Source organism: Pseudorca crassidens, chromosome 7, assembly GCF_039906515.1.
Source record: "Pseudorca crassidens isolate mPseCra1 chromosome 7, mPseCra1.hap1, whole genome shotgun sequence".
Classification (NCBI taxonomy): domain Eukaryota; kingdom Metazoa; phylum Chordata; class Mammalia; order Artiodactyla; family Delphinidae; genus Pseudorca; species Pseudorca crassidens.
Window position 1 is genome coordinate 11,792,893 of NC_090302.1, and position 23,946 is coordinate 11,816,838.

The following is a 23,946-nucleotide window of genomic DNA, read 5'->3' on the forward strand; positions in this document are numbered from 1 at the left end:
ATCCTGGCAGCAGTAAGAATTAATGGAATAGCACAGACTTTGGAGTAAGACCGACTTGTGCTTGACTTTAGCCTCTGCCCCTTGCTGTACTATCTGTGTGAGATGGGGCTGAGGCTCACTTTTCTCATCTGTATAGTGGGGATAACTGTCTCTGCCTGGCCCACTTGTTCTGAAATTTTAATACAGTGCTGGGCATGAAAACACCTACCATGGCTATTGGTACCTAGTAGAATGCTTGATAAATACTAGTTCCTGTTCCTTTTTCCTGATGAATTCCTGGTTTTCTCAGAAACTATTACTGGGAAAGAGAGTGGGGTGAGATTGCCCTTACATATCAAGACTTTTTGCTTCAAATTTAGGCAAGAACTAACTAAGGCACAGAGAGATGCACCGTGCCATTTCATTGCCCACGTGAAGGTAGCAGAGGAGCCAATATACACATGCCCCTGAGGATGGGAAAACGAGGCAATAGTTCCTCCTCCCCTCTCCAGACCCAGACGTTCCCCAGGAGATCTTATAACAAAGCCTTGATGTCTAGTTTATTCACGAAAGGAAGAATCAATCTGCCTTAGTCCTTAAGGGCTATTTTATAAAGGGGGAGAGAAAGTAATTCTATTGCCCCCCTTCCAGCTGCTGCAGGTGTCTGATTTATCAAAAAAAAAAAAACAACTTTTAACTTCAGTTCTGACACTGAGCAGTTAATGCAAGTGGACCCCCTGCCCAGGATGACTTGAGTCAGATTTTGAGAAGAACTATATCTCTACTTGCAGTGTTGTGCCAGCACTGAGGGTGGCCATGGTCCCTGCCTCCCTAGAACCTTCAGTCTAATGGAGGAGACAGACATTAATGGACTGCCACATACTACATCATCACTTTGCTGTTTGTCCCTGAAGGAAAGGTACAGGGAGAGTATATGACAAGGGAACCTTGGCCTAATCTGAGGGGGTCAGACCGAGGCAGTGGTATTTGAGCTGAGATCTAAAGGATGAATAGTAGTTGATCTAGGGCCTTGGGTTGTCCAGTATGGTAGCTACTATCCACATGTGGCTATTTAAATTTAAATTGATTAAAATGAAATAAAATTCAGTTCCTCAGTTGAAGCAGCTACATTTCAAGTGCTCAGTAGCAGCTACCACACTGGACAACACAGGTGACCGATTATCTGTGGAAAGGCCTGTTGCACGGTGCTGAATGCTAGGCAAGCGGGTGACGGTGGAGAGAGCACTCCAGACAGAGGAGTTAGCCTATCCAAAGGTCCTGGAGTATAAGAGAGGCCAGGGCAACTGGAACCCGGTTGGTGTGGTCGAAGCCATGGAGGGGGTACAGGAGCCTCAGATCTGAAAAAGGCTGGAGCCTTGCAGGCCAGGCTAGGACTGTCTTTATCCTCAGAGCAACAGGGAAGCTGCTGAAAGATCTTAAGGTGCCAGCACTGATGGAAAGAGGTGGATGGGAGTGTCTCAGAGGTGACTAGGTGAATAGCGTGCCGTCCTTATTCTCCTCTCCCCCTACAAATTGCAACCAAGTGATGAAGAAATAATCTTATACTTGTTGAGTGGTATAAATTGCAAGGGTTATCTTCATCGTAGCGGGAAGGAAGATATGTAAGCTGCTGGTTATACAAAAGAAGCTAAATATGATGATGAATACAATGGGAGAGCCCCTTCTGAAGTAGGAATAAGCTAACTTGTGCCTGGTCTGGGGGAGCTTGACTGCAAGCCCTCAGGAGCTGGGCCCTGATCACATGCAGCTCTGTTCCCAGCACATCTCCAGCATGGGGCTTGCAAAGATTAGGCATGAACAAAAGTAACAGAACTAATGTGCCCGGAGAAAGAACTATTTGTTCTGACAGGGCATCACAGAAAGTCAGCGGCTTTTTAAAAAAATATTTAATAGAAGAGTTTTTTTAGAGAATGAGATAAAGAGTATCCCAGGCTTAGGGATAGTTTTGAGGCCTCTGAGATTGAGTAGAAGATAAAGTTGGAAACAGAGCTGGAGCCAGACCCATAGAAGGCCTTGAATATTGTGCTAAGGAACTTGGACTTTATATGTTAGCACCATGGAGTCACTGAAAATTTTAGAAGAAGGAAGTGATATGATTCAACCTCTTGTTTTAGAAAGATAATTCAAAGTGCAAAGGATGGATTAGACCAGGAAGAAAACAGGAGAAGGGCCACCAGTTGAAAGACAGGTGCAGTAGTCCAGGTACTAATTAAACAAAACGCAAAGCCAGGCAGTTTGTTATGTCAGTTCTCCATTTACATGCATTATATTTTAATCCTCACAGTGTATGTATGTTACAACTACCTCATTTTACAGCAAAGGAAGCTGAAGCTCAGAAAGGTTAAGAAAGTAAGGAAGACTGATTTCTAATCTTAGACTTGGCTCTTGTGACTCAAGCTCTACACTCTACTGCCTGAGGAGTGCGCGGGGATAGAGGAGCAAGTGAAGCCAAGAGACCCCAGAGGTAGAGCCTGTAGTGACCAGGGCAAACAGGAAGAGGGTGCGGGACGGGGTGGGGAACGCTGCGTATGTTACTGGACATGTGGCACGTGCAGTGTTGTGTAAGACTGGCCCCGTTGTCCACTTTAATTCATTCAGCCACCAGAGCTTCATTTTCCTTGCAATTTTGGTTGCATCTTAGTGATGACCCTCTGCAAAAGGGAAATGGATGAGTATCAATTTCTCCCCCAATCCTTCCCAACTGAGACCGTTTCTTCCAATGATCATTCACTGAAGAATGTAATCCTAGACTTTCCTCCAAGCACGGAGGCTCGGCCATTGGAAATGCCTTTTAAGATGTCAGAACACTCGCTCATCTGTTCTTTTATTTAGCAAAAAGTGCTGAATGATGACACTGGGCCAAGTACTGCTGGACCACTGCTGGCCCTTCTAGGAACTCACAGTCTAGCAGGAAAGGTAGTAGACACTACAATTCACTGACAACTCGCAGTCCAAGGGGGCCCAGGCTGGGCGTCATTAAGCCTGTCTTAGTGGTCAGGGAATGCTTCACAAAGGAGGGGACATTTGGATTCCCTCTCTCCTTTAACCCAAGGCAATGTTTAATTTGACTATTAAAGAAAAATACCTCATTTAAATTCTGTATTATAAAAGTAACATGTTTTTTTATAAAGCATAATCAAAACAATCAGAAGTGCATAAAATAGAAAGTGAAAGCATCCCTACATGGTTAAAGTTTGATACGTGGCATTTTAGATTCTTACTACGTATATATATAAATGATTTTTATACACATATATTCTTTTAAATGATTCATGTTATATATATTGCTCTGTAACTTGTGTTTTCTCCCCATTTGGGTGTAGTTTGTGGACATCTTTTCATGTTAGTTCACAGAGTACTGCCACTTTTTTTTTTTTTCAGCAGCTATGCAATATTTCAAGGATGTGGTATAATTTACTTAATAGGCCCCTACTCATGGACACTTGGATGGTCTTTCAAAGGGTAAATAGATGTTCACAAGTAGGACAGAAAGGGACAAGGGACAACTCCATCTGAGTTGTCAGCATGTGTTTGGGCTGGAGGGTAGTATATGCTTCTAGATAGCAATTCAGTATCAATCAAATACCCATTACGGGGGGCCAAGGGAAGCGAGGCCAGCTGAGGAAAGCGTCACGGACTACTCGGAGGAGTTGGGATGTTTTCCTGCAGGTGGTGATGGCCAAGGGTGGGGGCACTGAAGGATTTTGATAGAGATCAGATTCATATATTTCCAAGAATACTGGGACAGCTATGGGTAGATGGCGTTGAAGGAAAACTAAAGACAGAGAGCCCATCTGATCTGGGAAACTACTCCACTGATCTGGGCCAGAGAAGATGGGTAGAGCTGAGCAGCACAGGGCCAAGGTCATGGGCACTGAGAGATTCAGGATATATTGGCAGGAGGGTGGTAAGATGTGGAGAATGGTTGTAGGAAGGGAAGGAGAAGAATGGAATCTAACATCTGAATCTAGCCTAGGAGACTGGCTGGATGATGCTACGGTATCCAAGATGGGAAAAGAGGAGGAGGAGGGAAGTTAAGATGCTGACAAGTTCAATTTTGTACTCTCTTCCCTTTGTTTTCTATCTCCCTCCTGATACCTCAATAAAGGAGGAAACCACCCTTGCTGGCTTTTCTGTCCCCCCAAATTATGCCTGATGATCCCTGATGTTAATGACTTGACTAGCACCCCCAGGAGCACTCAGAGCAAGTTGGGTTTTAGATGTATGACTGTGGGTTATTTAAGCCTTAGATTTTCCTTCCTCACTTTTATTTAAAGGACAGTATGCTATCACCAGTTATCAGTTGTGCATATACTTGAAGTTTCAAAGTTTGAAGTGCTGACAAAAGCTTCTCCTTGTTGTAGGGTGAGGAGAGGTCTTCAGGAGTCTTGGCCTGAGTGGTCACAGGGGCACCAGGAGCCCAGGACCACTTGGCTGGTTCCAGAGCAGCTGGGGCAGGCCGGAAGGCACACACTCCTATTTGCTTAGTTACAATCAGCAACGGCTTCTTTGTGTAAAATGGTAATGAGGCCATTAGGAGAGGCTCACCTGAAGTGCAGCCTTGTGAGTCCAAGGTAATTAAACACCTCCCGAACGAAAGCAAAAGGCCAAGGAAGGTTAAGTGAGGAATAATCTGCGGCACAGGTGGCCCAAGGGCTTTGAGGAGACAAAAGAGAGACACCGGCTTGTACCGTTTCAAAGGATGGAAATGTCACCCTCGTCCTGGGAAAGGCAGGACTTTTATTATTTGGAGGGTGAGAAGTGGGCAATATTTTTAACATTTTAATAAAGCATATTTCTTTTTCACATTGCTATTTCAAGTTGGAGGTCCATGACAGACTGCCAGGGCACTGAGTGGCCTGTGCTGCTTCTCGTGAGCTCTCACCACTGTGGTGCTGGGGCGCATGTGTGCCAGAATCGGGGGGCGGGGGGGGTCACGATAAACTGAGTATTTTCACCCAGGTGTCATGACAGACTCCAGGCTGCTTCCAGAGGAAAATTGTTTTCCTTGGCCCACGTCTGAGTGGAGATGGGGTGGCCGCCCCCTCAACGCATGTTCCCGTCCCTTCTGACTTAGCCAAGAAGTAGATCATCCCACCTTCACTCACTAGATTGTCCAAGCATGTGGCACGCCCCTTGAGTAGCAGCACAGGATTTCTTCCCCTACACTCAGTAAACACGGATCCTTTTTATTTTAAAAGATTTGGCCACAGAGGATTCTTGCCATTCGGTTTCTTGCCTCAGAATCTCTGCTGTCTCCACATAAAAGCTTATACATGAATGTTTTTAGCAGCGTTAATTATTATTATTAATTAATATTATTAATAATGAAGCTGATGAAGAGATAAAATGTGGTCTTTCCATAGGATGAAATATTATTCAACTGTGGAAAACAAGGAAGTACTAATAAGTGCTACAATGTGGATGAAACATGTTTATAATGAGCAGTATGCTAAGTGAAAGAAGCCAGTCACAAAAAAAAGACCACCTATTGTAGGATTCCACTTGTAAGAAACGTCCAGAATAGGCAAATTCATAGAGACAGAAAGTGGATCAGTGGTTACCAGAGACTGGGGTGAGGGAGGAGGGTGAGGATTAGTGGGGAGTGAGAAGTACCTGCCAGTAAGATGGGTTTTCTTTTTGGGGTGATGAAAGTGTTCTGGAATTAGATTATAGTGATAGTTCTACAACATTGTCACTATACTAAAACTACTGAATTATAGATTTTAAATGAATGAATTTTATGATATGTAAAATATATCTTAAGCTATTACAAACCCCTTATCAGAAGCTTGGTAATAAGAAATAATGTCCATGGAGCATTTCAAGAGTATATGTAATCCGGGCTTCCCTGGTGGCGCAGTGGTTGAGAGTCCACCTACCGATGCAGGGGACATGGGTTCGTGCCCCGGTCCGGGAAGATCCCACATGCCGCGGAGCGGCTGGGCCCATAAGCCATGGCCTCTGAGCCTGCACGTCCGGAGCCTGTGCTCCGCAACGGGAGAGGCCACAACAGTGAGAGGCCCGCATACCGCAAAAAAAAAAAAGAGTATATGTAATCCATCCCAGATTCTTAATATTTTTAGGTTCACAGGCACCTTTAGGAACCTGAGGATAGCTATACAGCCTATACCCAGAAAAATGATCATTACTCATTCATATTAAAAATTTGTAGATGATTCATGGACCACCTGCATCTAATTTCCTATTTCATCTTTAAATTTTACCCTAAATTTTATCCTTAAATAATGTCAGGCCCGTTAGGTAGTCCTATATCTAAGCCCCATATAGATTTCTGAAATGTTCTCTTCATATGTCACCTACATGCTTAAAAACAGTCATTAGCTTTACCTTTATCTCAAAATGAAGGAAAAAATTTCGTAATGTATTCACAGCTCTTTACCCCTGCCTTTCCCTCTATCCGCATTTTAAGCCATATTCTCCATTCTCTCCACTGAAGCCACAGTTCTCCCTAGTCTCTGAACTCCTCCTCACTACAGTGTCTTTGCAAATGCTGATCCCCGTGTTTGGTACACTGTTCCTTCCCCTCTTTGCAAGTTAATTACTTCAGCTCATCCTTCAGATCTCAGTCTAAGCCTGTTTCTCTCTGGGAAGCCTTCCTTGACCTCCTTGGTGAGCTCTATCACAGGCTTGTCATGGTAGCAATGTCATATGTATTGGTATTTTCTTCACGAGAATATTAGTTTAATGAGGGGAGGACCCTTGTCTGGTTTTGCTCACCATTGTATCACCATTGACTCAAGGCTACCAAGTTGCACAATTCCAGGGACACTTTTCACATGGAACATAGTGTGAGTGGTGTGCCCAGAAGTTGTGCAATATGGCTTCCTGAGATGGATGGCATATTGGAAACAGACCAGGAAGCTTAATGTAGTCTCTGACGTTGAGGGCAACAACCGTCATGTCACACAATCTTTCCTGCATTGAGGACTCATAGGAAAAAATCTCTTTTCATTCTCACTTTCAGGAAATTTTGTGTTCATGTGTGCAACTGCTTTGGACCCAAAGAATCTCACAACTTCTCATGTTTCCCTTTTTGTTTCGCCATGACTTTCTTGTCTATTTTGTTTTAATCTGTTGGGTGCATATCTGTAAGCTATATAAGTGTGTTTCTGTAAGTCTATATAATGACTATTCCTTTAGAATATGAGGTTTATAATAATATATTATACATATTATATATACTTTATATATATTTAATAAATATATAATTTATAGTACATTTAATAAATACATATTTGAGTATGAGGTATATTATAATCTGTTATAAATAAGCCATTTATTTCTAATATTTGTAAGTAATCTGAAGAGGAAATGGAATTGGAACTAAAAAAATTTGTGTAGTTTGGGCTCAGATTATAAGACTTCAATTACTATTCCAACTTGGTCACTTCTTGGGTTTCTTACTAGGCATGTAATATAACCTCTCTGAGACTGTTTCACCCTTGTAAGATGGGAGCACAATCCCTTTTCTACAGGATTGTTGAAAGAAGTAAGAAAATTTATGTGAAAGCAATTAACCTGGCACATTGAAACTGCTTAGAAAGTGGTTTTGTTTTTGTTTTTATTAGATACTCCCTAATAGGAGCAAGATTTATTTAAATTTCAAAAACCTGCCCCAATACTGAATGTGTGTTTGTTCTCCCAGCAGTTGATGTGTCAAATCCATCCCCATCCTGGGGGTTCTCTAGAGCTCTGTGTGTGCTGGGTGTAGCCAGCCATCCTCCTCCGACCCTGCCCTCAGCCTCTCTCTCCTTTGTGTCACCAGATCTCTTCACTGAAGAACCGGCTGAAGAAGGTCTCCACAACAACTGGCGATGGTGTGGCCAGAGCCTTCCTCAAGGCCCAGGCCGCTTTCTTCGGCAGCTACCGAAACGCTCTGAAAATAGAGCCGGTGAGTAGCTTCTTGGCATGTCATGAATCCATGTTTGGTCAGGGCCACAGGAAACCTGCTATTCATCTGGTTGTTGAATTCACCAAAAGAGGTTGTGTGTGTGTGTGTGTGTATTGGAGGGCTGGGGGAGTGGCCTCCCCTCGAGCTACTTCTTAGCACGAGGAAGCCGAGCTGCCCTGTGTGAAGCACTCTCTGCTCCTGTGAATGTTAGGGCCCCTCCCCTCCCTGGTCAGTAGCACCCTCTGTGGGTCACAGTGCTCAGCACTGCACACACACCTGCTCTCACTGAGGAGTCCAGTAAGCCTGTGAGGTAGCAGTGATCATCTCCACTTGACAAATGGGGAAACCAAGGCTCACAGAAGCAACGACTTGCTGACCAGTGGAGGGGCCAGGTAGGTCGGCCCAGTGCCCATGCTTTCCCACTGTGCCTCAACGCCCTTTTCCTGCACGGGGACCTCTACTCCACACTTGAGAAAGCAAGGCATCCAGGGAGCTCACTTCTTAGATGTTCCCAGAGTGGTCTTGATGTATTGACTACAAAGTATACTGAGGACTAGGGAAAAATGTGTTCTGCCTCCATGGCCCTTCAACCTTTCTGAGACTCTGTTGCCTCATCCGTGAGGTGATTAGTTATAGTGTGGATATGAAGACACCAGGTCATCCCTAAAACCAAAGAAGCTACCAGCTCTCCCAGCTTCAGTGAGAAGCTGTCATCGGATATCCGCCTCCTCGTAGGCTCTTGGCCAAGGAGAATGGAGAAATTGGCCCAGGGACCTGGGTCGCTGCATAGGAGAGGACATTGGAGGGGACCTTGCTGACAGCCCTTTTCTCTAGGGAGCACGGAGCTCCATTCATCCTGAACAGGCGGAGATGGCAGTCACACTCAGCCTAGTCACAGTGGCTGTGAGGGACCAGCCCAGGTCGCACTGCCTGTAGGTCAGGATGTTTGTTTTTGTTTTAACCCATAGCATTTTATTAGATTAAATGACAGAAGATGAGTAGATATCAGGCAGTGCATTTCATGTGCAGACTCTGACAGTGACTCTTGACCATGCTTCCTCATAAGCCACAGTTATACCTTGCTAAGTACTTTTTCACTATTATGACTCCGTTGCGTGTGTAAGTGAAGCACAGAGTGATAGCAGACGCCTTGTTTTCCCTTCACCCAGGGCGCATGCTCTGTGAAGTGGCTGGGGCAGTGGCTGCTCAGGGAGCAGCAGCCTAATGCCACCTTGTTCCTTGTCTTCCATCCAACACTTGGGCCTGACTCGCTAGGCTGCCTCAGCTTCAGGCAATGTCATGGTCACATAATAGAAGGGATGCACTCTCTTTGCTTCCTAAGAAATACTTCCCTTAGGTCCTAAAAAGCCCTTCAGCTTAAAGCAAGTTTCTCACATCCTGCTTGTCTCCAAGACAGATGGCTCTGATTCTTTGTCCTGACCTTGGGCCCATCCAAACCAGTCAGGTTCAGTGCTGTTTTGAGAGCTGGTATAATTCAAGGAAAATTCTGTCTTCTTCCCATCTTTAAAGTGAGAATGGGACAACTGGCCCAGTCCTTTCCTTAGGCTGCTGGGAACTGATAGACATGAAGTATTTCCACTCTTACAATGACATCATTGTTGTCATGTATACGTCTAGAATCCAGAGGCTGTTGAGTCTGGTGCATATTGCTGAGTGTATGATCCGGGCAAAAGTTGCTCCTCCAGAGAAGTTTATGGTTGTACTTGCACTTGGCTCTCAAAGGCATCGGATTTAAGGATGGAAGTCCTGAAGTTTAAAGCCTGGCTCTGTACTTGGGCACTTAATCTCTCTGAACTTCAGCTTCTTCACTGTGAAATGAGAATAAGCATACCTATCATTCTGCATTTCCAGATGGTTATAAGGAGCTAGTGAGCCATAGAACCTCTCATAGGAAAGCTGAAACTTGGAAAAAGAAAGACAGCAGCATCCCTTCCTGTGGTGGGCATGGGGTTATCTGAGTGAGCAAAGGCTTGGAGGCAGGACCCTTCATGGCCCCTTTGTCTGGAGTCATGGGTTTGGGTGGGGAGATGGGGCTGCAGGAAAGGTTGGAGCCGGATTTGACAGAGCCTTGGATGGTAGGCTAGGAGTGTGGGCAGAGATGAGGTGTGACTGAAGTCATGTTTGACCAGTAATCCAGTGCTGGACTGAAAAGGAAACTGGAAGCAGAGACTGGGGGACGGCTGGGGAACTCAGAAGAAAGCCCTCCAGTGGTTACACCAGGAAAAGGTACCACGAAGAAGAAATGACTAGATGAGTCTAGAAATAGAAAAAATATGGGAGATGAGGGGCAAGAAATGTCAAAATATCTCCCAAGATTTGGATCAGGAAGAGAATGATGATGCTCATAGTAGAAAAAGGGGAAGCTTGAAGTAAAGGTGTCCCCAGTAGCAGATTTATAATGATAAAAACATGGAATGGACTAAGTGTCCATAATGATAAACAACTGGTTAAGTAAATTAAAGTATATCCATATGATAGAATATTATATAGCCATTAAAAGTAGCATTTTGAGGATAGGCTGATGAGTTTGGTTGTAAACATGGTACATTTCATTGAATTTTAGCTGTCATTCCATCATAAGATGTACCACTATTGCATGTATCATTAAGAAAGGGTGCTGCCAATTATAATTGAAGGATGCCGTCAATTATAAGACATCCAGATTTCAGAGATGTTAAAATGTGAAGAAATTTGTGTCTTAGAATCAGTGAAATAAGGCAGACTTGTCGTGCTTTGGTCTGATTTATCTGTACTAGAATGGCTTTTTTCTGTAAGGCCAAGAGGGAAGCCAGAGGGCCTGAAAGTTTCTGACCAAGCCTCACCATGTTATCTAGATGGTTTTTAAACCATAGATTTAATTATAGCCAATTTTCCTCATCTAAAAAATGGAATAACAACACTTCCAATGCCAGATTGTTTGTGAGATTAATTAAAATAATGACTGCACAGTGCATGTGAGCTCAAGAAGGGGTCAGGGGTTTTAGAGTCAGGCCACATGGTGGGGGTGGTGCATGGGGAACGGTGACTGGGTGAGCCTGCTTGGGTGACAGGCAGCACAGTGCTGAGGGGATAGGGGCCACATTGTCTTTAGTTGTTTCTCTGATTATTTAAAAAAACCAAAAAACCAAAAAAACCCTGCTCTTGGTTTTAAAAAAAAAAAAAAGGTTTAAAGTAACAGGACTAGGGACTTCCCTGGTGGCGCAGTGGATAAGAATCCACCTGCAGTACAGGGGACACGGGTTCAAGCCCTGGTCCGGGAAGATCCCACATGCCACAGAGCAGTAACAACTATTGAGCCTGCACTGTAGAGCCCGCAAGTCACAACTACTGAGCCCGCGTGCCACAACTACTGAAGCCCATGCGCCTAGAGCCTGCGCTCCACGACAAGAGAAGCCACCACAATGAGAAGCCCGTGCACCGCAACGAAGAGTAGCCCCCGCTCGCCACAACTAGAGAAAGCCTGCACGCAGCAATGAAGACCCAACGCAGCCAAAAATTAAATTAAATTAAATCTTTTAAAAAATAAAATAAAGCAACAGGCCTAGAAATGAGAAAATACCCATAATCCTACCATCTGGAGTTGAGATAACATGTTAACATGTTTCTACCAAGGTTCTAGTGTTTGGGGGGGATTTTATTTTGTTTTGTTTTGTCTGTTTGTTTTTGAGCCTGTTTTCCTCATCTTTTTTAAAAAATTTTTATTGGTGTATAGTTGATTTATAATGTTGCGTTAGTTTCAGGTGTACAGCAAAGTGACTCAGTTATACATTTACATATATCCACTCTTTTTAGATTCTTTTCCCATATAGGCCATTACAGAGTATTGTGTAGAATTCCCTGTGCTATACAGTAGGTCCTTATTAGTTATTTTTTCTATATACAAGGGGGAGGGGGGATAAGTTGGAAGATTGGGGTTGTTTTTGTTTCATTTCGGTTTGGGGTTTTGATCTTTTACTTTTAGTTAGTTCAGATATTCCTGGCAAAGCAATCCAGTTCCCTGTTATTTAGTTTTGTCTTTTAGTGCATCGTAAGCATTTTTTCATATCATATAAAAACTCCTCTTTTTTTTTTTTTTTTTTTTTTTTTTGCGGTACGCGGGCCTCTCACTGTTGTGGCCTCCCCCGTTGCGGAACACAGGCTCCGGACGCGCAGGCTCAGCGGCCGTGGCTCACGGGCCCAGCCGCTCCGCGGCATGTGGGATCTTCCCAGACCAGGGCACGAACCCGCGTCCCCTGCATCGGCAGGCGGACTCTCAACCACTGTGCCACCAGGGAAGCCCTGAAAACTCTTCTTAAACATTGGCTGCACATCTCCCATCAGGTGACCCCAGTGGGTCTCAACTCTGGCTGTGGATCAGAATCACCTGTGGGGCTCTTAAAAAGGCAGATGTCTGGGCCCTACTCACAGAGATTTTTATCAGGTTCTTGCCATCTGAAACCAGTGCCGAGGCCCACCACATTATCCCAGCACTGGTCCTTTTGATTGTCAGTAACCTTTCACCATCTTAAACCACACTGTGGTGAACATATTTATATAAACCTTCATTCCATGGTCTGAATTATTTCCCTTGGCAGCATCCCCAACGTGGTTTTACTGGGTCAAAGGGCCCGAGTACACTTATGGCCTTCGATTCATAAAGTAAAGGAGAAAGCTGGTGGCCAGAAGTGGTTGGTAGCCTTGAGGGGAGACTCTGGGACAGGTCAAGTGGAGAACAGTCCATGGCTGAGGACGAAGACTGCCTGCAGGGGCGGGCTGGGAGGAGCGTGTGGGCACAGAGGGTGCCAACGGGGCGCACCGCACAGTGCAGCCTGGGGGCTTTTCCCACCTGGGCCAGTGGCTGCCGTCATGGGACTTGGGTCACTGAAAAGTCACAGGGTTTGGGTTTTTTAAAACATGAAACATCACAGACTCGATGGTGCTCCTTTCTGCTCGGCTCCCGCAGGACCCCTCAGGAGGAGCCAACCCCAGCCCAAGAAGCAGAGATGGGCCACAGCTCCTCCGTGGCCCAGAGCTTGCTTGAGATTTTCAACTCCTTGGCCTTTTTTTCTCTCCTACTGGAAAAAATTTAAAACGCAGCTGGCTGGGGAGTCTCAAGCTTTATTTTCTTTCCCCTGCCTGGAAGAGAAGAGGAAGGTGGCCCCCTTGCTGAGGCCCGGCCATGTGCCAGGTGCCAGGCTGCTCTTCTCCGTCCGTGCCTTCTGCCATGTGCCTGTCCCAGAGCCAGAGGACCTTTGTGGGCTCCCCGGTAGGGTCTCTCTTCAGGGCCAAGTGACCTATTCCTCCCGAGGATCAGAAAGTGAGACGCCAGCGTGTCCAACCACAGCCGAATCTCCTACCTGCTCGGCAGCCTCCAACAGGCTTCACCCCTGAGTTGCTTTGCATCCGTAGTCTCAGTAATTCCCCGTGACTGCCCCTTGCTGTCCGCGTTACAGATTTGGGAGAGGGGCTGAGGTTGCCTTGACTTCCTGGCAAGTAGCAGAGGCCAGGAATCGGACTCAGGTCGGCCTGACTCAAAAACCCAGGTTTCTTCCACCCCACCCTCTCGCCTGCCTTTGTTCTGGTTTCCTGGTGTTCCACGTTAACAACTCTTTCTCTGCATTTCCAGCGCTGGGCATGGGTCATAGCATAGCAGAGGCATCAATGCATGTATTTTGGAACAGTGGTTGGAAGGATGGGTGAAAGAAATGGAAGAACAGAGAAGTGTGTGGGGCCGGGTTTGGCCCTTGACCCCTGTTCAGTACATACACATTGCTCCTGCCCTGTCTTTAGGCTTTGGAGATTGGTCCTGCCTGGCAGAGGGGAGAGTGTAGGCAAATCAGAAGGGCATGTGACCCATTTTTCAATCACTCAGAGAATATCAGGTGCAAAGCCCAAGGTATTTAACAATATCGGCCAAGCCAACTTGTTCTTCTCCACTTAAATGACAGAACCACAAGCAGCCAGGCAGCTCCATTTGGAAAAACCCCCTTTATCCGTGTCAAACGACAGCCCAGGCTCCAGCTCATTTATTTAGGCCTTTCTTGCTCTCTGACACGCCTCCTAGCAGTTGCCAGGCAACTCTGGGAGTAGCAGTGTGTGTTAGGGATTAACTAGTTAGGGCTGGGGTCCTTTTTGGCAGGAAGGGGATAAAAGACAAATGATTTTAATTGCTAGGCCAAGCATCCTTTCTCTGCTGGGTAGAAGATTGCAACTTTGGGAGGATGTGTATAGCAGTGTGGGTCTTGAATTTGCCTCGAGTCCCCTTTCTCCCTCCTAGGGAGAACGAATGAATTTTAAAAAGAATCTTACTTTACCTCACTCCTTTGTTTAAAATTATATCATCTTGGAAAAAAAAAATTATATCATCTTGAAATCTGAATAAGACTAAACCACCACCCTCTCTTTGGAAGACACAGTGCCCTCAGTTTTAAAGAACTTTCAAAAAAAGAATTGTGTGCTTTAATTGCATCCTTTTTTCTGTCCATAGTTTCTTATTTCATAGCTCATGGCTAGGTGGAATCATCTTAAGGCAGTGCCTGTGAAGGTGCTTTTCCCATGTTTGGCCCATTGCAGGTCCCTGGTGAATGTTAGATCAAAGAGCAAAACTGATGGGAATTGGTGCTTTAAGATGCATCCTCTTCTGTGCCAGTAGCTGTGGAAAGGCCAGTGTAGATGGAGCACTGTGAGAGTTGTTTATTCAACAAGCTCCTGTGGCTCTCTCTGGGCCACTGTGCTGGCTGGGCTTCCCCAGGATGCATGGAGCCCAGCCCTGCCCACAGGGAGCGATGGCCGAGGTGGGGACAGTAAACTGGCAGTCAACATCAGTGCCGCGAAGGAGGCTGTGAAGGCAGCAGCCAGCTCCTCCAGTGCTGCTTGCTTAGTCCTTCCCAAGAGGCCCGGCTTCCAGAGTCAGCTGTGGGTACACTGGGCTCATCCACCATACAGCCCCTGATTTGTCACATGATTCTGCTGAGTCATATTTATCCACCCAAAACCCTTGAAGAGAGAGAAGTTAAGATAAAAGCAGATTGATACCCTGGCTTGCAAGCATGAATGGACAGGGTTATGTTGGGGCAGGTCAGAAAAATACTATATATATCTCGCTCCTGGTTGAGTAACACCATTGATCTCATGGTTTAAAAAAAAAAAAAAACCCAAACTATATTTATATGTTTTTAGTGTAACAGAAGTAGAAAAATATGTACAAACTAGAAAATTAAAATAACACTGTAGTTCCACTGAACTAACGCAATTACCTCAACTACAGTTTGTGTGTATTCTTGTTATTTTTCATGATGTCAAGCTTTTACAAAGTTGCTTTCAAATCCAAGTTAGAAGTTTTTTTCTCCTCCATTTAACATTATTACATCCTAGGCTTTTTTACACGGCTGCAGAATAGTCTATCAAGTACAGCTACCTTAATTTCTTTAAACACTCTCTCACGTTGGACCTTTAGATTGTTCCCAGTTTTTTGAGATTACCATTAATATTTCCACCAGACATCTTTGTGAATAAAGCTTTGATATGCTTTATTTCGATGTCTTCTGAGTAGAAGAAATACAAGTCTGCATGCAAGAGCCTGACTTCGGGTGCTAACTTGTCACAACATGGTTAGGAAGCAGATTTCTGTTGACTCAGCCTAGGAGCAGCTCAAAATGGAAAGAATTAAGAATGCTTCGTGGTGTGCGCTCCCTGCCCTCCACAGAGGCAAGCAGAGTATACCCAGAACACAGATAAAGGATATTACTGATTTGTCTGTGCCTCTATCTTGTGCTAAAAAAGAAAAAGCTTGAGGAACCTTAAAGCAATATGTACAGTAAAACAAGATGAGATAAGGAAGTGACCAAGGGAAAGGAGAAATTAGATGAAGCCTGGAAGGGGTGATATGCACACCCCTGGGCTGGCTCTGAGATTCTCCACACAGCTTGGCAATGGTCGAACTGGGAGTCAAATCCATGTCTGTCTCTCCAGAGCCCTTGCTTTTCTTCTTTTTTTAAACTGTGGTAAAACATAAATAACACAAAATTTGCCATTTTAACCATTGTTAAGTTACAATTCAGTGACATTAATTACATTCACAATGTTGTACAACCACCAATCACTATGTATTTTCAAAATTTTTCATCACCGCAAACAGAAACTCTGAATCGTTAAGCAGTAACTCTCAATTCCCCCATTCCACCAGCCCTTGGTAACCTCTAATCTACTTTCTGTCTCTCTGAATTTGCCTATTCTAGATATTTCATATAAAGGAAATTATATCATATTTGTCCTTCTGTGTCTGGCTTATTTCAGCTAGCGTAATGTTTTCAAGGTTCATCCACATTGTAGCATCTGTCAGAACTTCATCCCCTTTTACAGCTGAATAATATTCCACCATGAGTCTGTATATACCACACTTCGTGTATGCATTCTTCCGTTAATGGACGCTGGATTGTTTTCAGCTTCTGGCTGTTCAGAATAGTGCCACTATGAATGTTCCTGTGCAAGTATCTGAATCCCTGGTTGCCATTCTCTGGGGTATATACTCAGGAGTGGAATTGCTGGTAACATAGTAATTTTATGTTTACCTTTTTGAGGAACCACCAAACTGTTTCCACACAGAGCCCATGCTGTTTTTAAGTGGACAGTGGTATGCTTGTGAAGCATGGATAGGTACCCATGAATGTTCTGTAGGAAGAGTTGGTGAAAGATTTTCTTATTTCCCAGTTTGTTTTAGGCAAGTAGGTAGGGTATTATAGCCAAAACCCACAGACCTCAGCTAAATAGATGCATTGACACAGGAGTATATGGTGGACTAGAGAAGGGGCTGGTGAATTACTGGTTACCATTTTTTCTCATTTCAGTGTTCATCCCAAGTCAAGATTATGTCCTGGGAGTGAAGCAGGGTTAAGGGGATGGGCTCCCAACACCAGGGCTCCGGGGACCAGCACTGTAGCTCTCTGCCTCCGAGTGGCTAAGAAGGCTCCTGAGTGTGATGGAAAGAGTGTGGTCTTTGGAGTCACCTGAGTTTTAATCCTGGCTCAGTCATCTGCCCGAAGATGACCTGAGTCTCAATTTTCTCATCTGTAAAATGGAAATAATGCCTACCTTGTAGGACTATTGAGAAAAATAGCAATAATGTAGCTTTTTGCTGATAGCAGATTTCAACTAAATGAGGATGACCTTTCCTGGGTGACAATAAGGTAAAGGAGGAAGGGGAGGAGATGAGGTGCCACATTCTAGAACAGTGGTGGTGGCCATAGTTGTTCAGCAGGTGTCAGGCTACCTGGAACCAGTGGAAACACGAGATTCTGGCCCGTTTATTCCTGTCTTTTGAAGTAACTATGAAAGTTCAGCTTTTATCTCAAATAATGCATAAAGGATTTATAAGAAATCCCATTTAATTATTTCCTTCAGCATTTATTTTATATTTATTCATTCATGTTACTACTCACCAGCACTTACAGGCAAATGGGAGGGGTGGTACCAAGGTTTTAAAAGTCAGAAATGCATTAGTTTCTAAAATGCATAAGAGAAAATATAATTGAGAATCTTTTTTCCTAGTTCATCAAAACCTTTTTTGCCTATTGGGAGATGACCCTTGTTCGATATTGGCACGAAATCTCCACTGTCTACTTCCCAGGGACACTGATGTGGCTTGGGAACACAGTTTGGGAGTCCTGGCACCTTGAGCCCCACAGTGAATGCTCACTGAACTAAGAGCTGTTGTTCTAGAAGTAGACTGCCCAAGTAAGAAGTCGGTCCTTAGGTGAGAGAAGATGAGAACTGGCAGGAAATCCGCTTCAACACAATGATCAAGCTTAACTGTATGATCAAAGAGCATCACTGAATATGATCAAAATGAAATCCCCATATGTTCTAAAATACTTGAAAAATAAAACACAGCTAGTGTATCTTAGACTATCCAGGAGGAATTCCAGGCTTTAACTTGATCTCATTTAATTATCCTGGCTCCTTTCTTACTTTGTTCCTATAGGATGGGACCATGTTTGGTACTCCTTGGTGTCCTTTACATAGTCTAATATTTAGTAAGTGCTCATTAAATGTTTGTTGAATAAATGGATGAACAGATGAATGAATAATACCCTTTTCCCCATACTATGCATCAGAAAGACTGGTGGTCATATTTCAGTGTTGCACAATATAGATGCTTAGTTTTAAAAAATCATCCATCCACAGCTTCATCTTAGAGCATGAGAAGAATCTGACACAAACGCCACACCGTGAACATGTAAATGTAAAACAAGGGCACAACCAGCATCTGCATGGTAGCTAACCCCAGGCAGTTAGGATCTGGAGAGGATCATCCTCTGTGAAATCACCACATGCAGTAAATATTCAGTTCTAGTTAGGAAAATACAAGAGGCGAGTATATTAATGGAGTAAGTTGAATCCATCCTGGCAGTTTTATTTTTGTTAACATAGTTTTTATATTTATTTATTTGGTTGGTTGATTGCACCAGGTCTTAGTTGCAGCAGGCGGGCTCCTTAGTTGCAGCATGCGAACTCTTAGTTGTGGCATGCACGTGGGATCTAGTTCCCTGACCAGGGATCGAACCCAGGCCCCCTGCATCGGGAACGGAATCTTAACCACTGCGCCAGATACAGTTTTAAATACTGTATCTCTGTGGAAGCAGTGGCAAAGAAATATGGTTATTGTTACCAGTGTTTTAACTCAAATGATCTCGCTTAAGGGTCTCTTACTTTTTCAGTGAGACTCTGAAAAAGAAACCTTTCTGATCCATTTTCAAGCAGTTACAACATTTGACAATTTAGAGCCTGAAGCAGTGTTATGTGACTTCACGTACATAGCTAGACTGTGAGCTTCTTGAGAACAAGATTTTGTCTTATTCCTTCGTATACGCCCAGCACACAGTAGACGTTCAGTAACGTAAGGAGGAGTGATAGTGGGTTTTTTCTGTGGAGGACATTATGGTATTTATGGTGATTAGGGGATAAAATTGTAGATTTCCTTCCCCCACCACGCAACCCCTCAGACATGCATCCACACTGATCTTCTATGAGGTGTGGGTATAGTCTCAGAAATAGACAGTCACACTCAGCCTTATGCTACCCTTTCACAAAGGAATGGAAGCCACAGTGGAGTGTCGTGATTACTCATGTTTCCCTGGCACGGAGCCTGGTACATAGAAGGTGCTTGATAACTCTCTGTGGAGTGAATGAAATTAGAATAGTCCCTAGTTACAGTGTCCTTAGTAGTTTGGGAGCTGAAATACAGTTTTGTTAAATAAATCATTGAGACTTGAAATACTAAGAAAAAGAAAACAATATGAAGCATCTGTTCTATGCTACATTCTTTATATATATGTTCCCTTATTTGATTTTTACAGTCCTCATATGGAGGAAGTGGTGTGGTCCCATTTTACTGATGAGAAACCAAGGCTAGGAAAGGTTATGTCACTTTTTTAAGAAGTGGCAGAGCCAAGATTTGGCTGTCTCCCATCTGTCTGATTCTAGCAACCATGCTCTTTCCTCTGACCGCTCACCCCAGTGGTGATTACCATATAGTCTGTGTTATGTACAATTTGAGGTCATTTCAGAAGAATACTGAGCTGGTCTCTTAGGAGTCAATGTCTCTAATCTGTGCAAATGTTTCTTGAAAATACAGGTAAACTAAAACCATTTATAAACAATTTTACAAAGGGGAAATTTCAAAATTTTAGATATATTCTTAAAAACATCGCTTTAATAGATAATTTTAGTTGCCTAATATTTTGTTGTTTAAATATTTGATATTTACGGCGATAATTGGATGAAAAAGTAACACTTTTAGGTACAGCCCTTCCTCCTCTTTTCCTTGGCTGACACCTAGTGGCGAGCTTTCTGGTAGCAGTGTTAATCCAGGTGCTAAATATTCCTGATGGTGGTAGTTTTTCAATTGATATTAGGATTTTTAAGAAAATCAATTATTTTCATCATAATAAAGGCTACATTAATATAAGGTTAATTTTTTATGGGTCATCATAACAATGGAACTTTTATCTGATTTAACATGAATTTTAAGTCAATTATAAGCAAACCTTAGCAGGAAGTGGTTACAAGTATTTAAAATCCTGGTGTACTTGTTCCCCCCACAAACCTGACCTGGAGACCACCTACCCAGGGCACTGGCTAGCGCACACTGACAAGTAAGACTCGGTCCTGTTCTTAAGGGCCGTGAGGGGCAGAGATAGAAGGTAAGCAGAGAGTTGCGCTAAGTGTGGTAACTTCTATAGTGGAACGTTGTACAAGGTGGTAAACATCCAAAGGCACGACCAGTCTCTTCCGCCTGGATGCTGAAGGCAAGCTTCCCAGGGAAGGATGCACCTGGGATGGTGCCTTGCAGGAGGAGTAGCAGTTCCCCAGGAGCAGGGGCAGAAAGTAGCCCTTGCAAAGGCAAGGGGCATTGAAACTACATGGCATGGTCGTCCATGAAAGACCTTGAAGGCCACAAAGGGGTTTAGCATTAATACCGTAAACCAGCATTTCTAGAAGAGTGGTCCTTGAAATATTAGATCCACAAGATATTGATATGTTTTCTGATCACATAAAATTTGTGATCGTCACATATTGCATACTATAACTTTTTTTTAAAGATATTTACAATGTACATTACTACAGCCCTGCTGTAAAGAAATCAGGTTAACTTTGCTTAGCCCAGCATTTTTCAAAACCCTGTTCCCCACAGACTACCTATTAACATTCCATGCATCTACTACTTCTCACCACAGTTTGGGAAACACTGCTGTAGCTAAAGATTGATGATGAATTTTTCTTGCTATTAGGCCATGGAATTAGGATACCAAATGCATTCATTTCACCCCAGTCTCATTGCTATGAGCCTCAGGGAAAAAATGCATGTTCCTTTTCCAAAGCATTTCTTGTCTAGTCAGACAGAGGACTGTGGCCAACAGGTGGTCTTGCGACATAGAGCCTAGCCATCACTCAGCTTTCTCAGCGCAGGGCCACAGGCCACCAGTCCCTGTCCCCTCAGTCCAGCTACTTGATCCGTGTATCAGTCAGGATCTAACCAGGACAACAGGAACCCCTTCATATGTTTACAGGAGGGAAAACAAGGAAATGGTTATCCAGCTGACAGGGGAGCAGAGAGGTAATCCAGAGATTAGCAACAGCAGAGGCGGTGGCCTGTGTCCAGGGCCAGGGTCACCTGATGAAAGCTGGGACCTGTGGGTCTGTGTTGTGGGTGCTTGGGTCAGAGAGGAGGTGAACCACTGCTGGACAGCCCACCCCAGCAGGGTAGAGAGGAGAAACACTCAGCCTCTCCCTCTTCTCCTCCTCTTCATCTCCCACCAGCACCTCACACGTGCCAAACCAGTCAGGAAGCCAGCTGACTCGGGAGCCCAGGGAACTCAGCCTGCTCTCTGTACAGAATAGAGAGAAGTGGAGAGTGGGTCTGAGATCAGACGGGCTCAGAACCAGCACTCCCAGATCCTGGATATTAAGGCTATTTAGTGACACCCCCCACCCCCGGCAAATAATAAACAACATGGTGAAGTTAAAAAAAAAAACCTGGTTTCTAGTTAGACCTGGTGCCAACCTGGACTCTGCCTCTTCCCAGCCGTGTGACTCTAGGCAAGTTACTATACTTTCAAGAAGCTTAGTTCCTGAATTGTAAAATAGGAAGGAGAATCTCTACGTAAGTGATACCTTCACAGGGCATCTTTGACATATGTCTGGCTGGTTCCTATTGTACAATGAAACAAGAACAAGGTATTTTAAACTTTTGGGGTTTAGCCTGGAACTAACAGGAGTATTAGAAATCCACACATGTTGATTGACTACTCCAGACTTCAGTGAGTTGGCTGGTGTTTTGTTAGCTAGCAACTGTTATCTAGTAGATGTCTATTTTCTTAATATATTCACTTCCTAGGGGCTTTGGAGTGGGGGGCAGCTTCTAAAGTGTGCAGTGGAATATTCCAGTGTTGGCCAGGTACCCCGCATATGTTGTAGTTAGTTATCAGTTCAGTACAGGCTAAAGAAAGTTGCGATTCCAGGAAAGCCACCACTTAAGAGATATGAAACCTCTGGAAGCCCTTCCCTGCTGAACCACAGGTTTTTAATTTGTTTCATGGGGATAAAAATGCCACCCTCCTAAAATTGCTTTCAGAATTAAATGAGATGGTGGATATAAAGCACTTGTTCTCTATTAATCCCCCCCACCATCCACAACAGACTACGGAGGCAGCTTCCCTTTTATCCAGTGAATGCCCAGCAGTCACATTCCATGGAAGTGTGGCAGGAATTTTGGAAAGCCTTTAACCGGAGATTATTTATGTTTGGTTTGCTGGTCCCTGTTAGTGATGTGACCTGGCAGATCTCCACTCACCCTGCTCTCCTCAGTCACAGCTCATTGGCATTATGCATGAGCCATTTGCTTGAGACTTTTCTCTGCCCATATTCCTACTGTGATGCACTTTTACTCTCATCTTCACAGCATTAAAAATGGTCTGTGGGTTTGAGGGTGTCCTGAGCAAGTCACTTGCCAGCTTAAAAGGTCATTATCTATTCCTTTGAAGGGAACTTTTCTCCTGAGTTGATTAATTTTATCCTCCGTTTTGGAATGTTAGGCAAAAGAAATACGGGAGGAAATACCCGCTATCTACTGAGACCCTACTTCTTGCCCTTTACTTCTATTTTCTTGGTTAAATGTGCGTGGTATGTATCCCCGGTTTGATAGGGAACTTAAAGCATAGAGAGTTGAAATAATTTAAACCAACAGTTTTGGACAGACATTTAACAAGACCATACTATGCCAGACACTGTTCTAGGTGCTCGGAGATGCAGCAGTGAACAAAATAAAGTTCCAGCCCTCACATCTCTTATATTCTAGGCAGACACAGACAGGAAACAAAGGTGAAAGTCAATATATACTGTATCAGGTGGTGATAAGTGTTGTTCAGAAAAAGAAAGCCAAGGAAAGGGATAAAGAGAGCTCCCAGGTAAGGTAGATGCTGGTAGGAGATGGAGCCAGGATTAGGGGCCCTGGCTGTCTGCCTCTAGAACTCACGTTTTCTCCACTGGTCCCATGCTGCTTCCGATCCTCTTTGGTGATGGTTTCCAGCATCTGGTGAAGAAACGTGAACTCTAACATTTCGCCTCTTAGTCTGGAGTTGATAATTTAATGTCTCAGGGTGGTGACTTTGCATTCCTATGGTACAGAAAACATTTTTGCTGCACTCCCTGCTGTCAGCAGCATGGAGCTGTTTCTTTCATCTCTCTGGTTTCCCAAACACATTTAATCTTGATGCAGAAAGCATCAGCCAGCTTGGACTCAAGCCCTCATGCTGGGGAGATAAGTCTGTCCTAGAAGAGGGTCTCTGTGACTACCGGGCTCAAAGGAGCCCATGCCTCTTTTCTCTCCACTTCCAAGAGGTGATGCTATAGGTAGTAGCTTATGTAACCTTAATATCTGTTTCCTGATCTTTAGTATTCAGTAAGTCAGTTTAATTCCAAAAGTTGAGACTGAGCACCAAGAGATGGATCAAATATGGAACCTGCCCACAAGAGTCATATAGACCTGGGTTCTACTTTTCTATTGATGTAATTCTGAGCAAGTTTATTAACCCCTTTGTGCTTTAGTTTCCTTATCTGTAAAAGGGGGAGAACAAATGTAATCTGTCTCATAGGATTGTTGTGAAGATTAAATGAGATAATACAGCATGGGGCCTCGCACGTGGAAAGAACTTAATATTAGGTGTGTTTTAAAAAAAAAAAAAACTTCGTATTTTAGAGCAGTTTTAGTTCACAGAAAAATTAAGTGGAAGGTACAGAGATTTCTCATATAACCTCCTGTCCCCACTCATGCAGAGCTTCCTCCATTATCAACAATATTAGTTTTTAAGTAGACAAAAATAACTCTTTAATTTATAGCTGAGTTTTCTCTACATTCTATCCTATGAGAAAACAGTGGATTTGATATGAAGGTTTCTTTTTCAAAGTCAAGATAGTGTATTTTAATGAAAAAGATAGTAAGAATTCTCATCATGACGACAATATTTACAAAGAAA

General features: G+C 43.8%; 1 protein-coding gene across 8 annotated transcripts in view; it reads left to right on the forward strand.

The window, feature by feature from the left end:
* Positions 1–23,946, forward strand: part of DENND1A (DENN domain containing 1A) — a 541,250-nt gene that overhangs the window by 382,333 nt on the left and 134,971 nt on the right. For all 8 annotated transcript variants that reach the window (XM_067743355.1, XM_067743356.1, XM_067743357.1 and 5 more), the window contains one exon: positions 7,790–7,915. In XM_067743355.1, the coding sequence (XP_067599456.1) occupies positions 7,790–7,915 (126 nt within the window). The remainder of the gene's footprint in view (positions 1–7,789; positions 7,916–23,946) is intronic.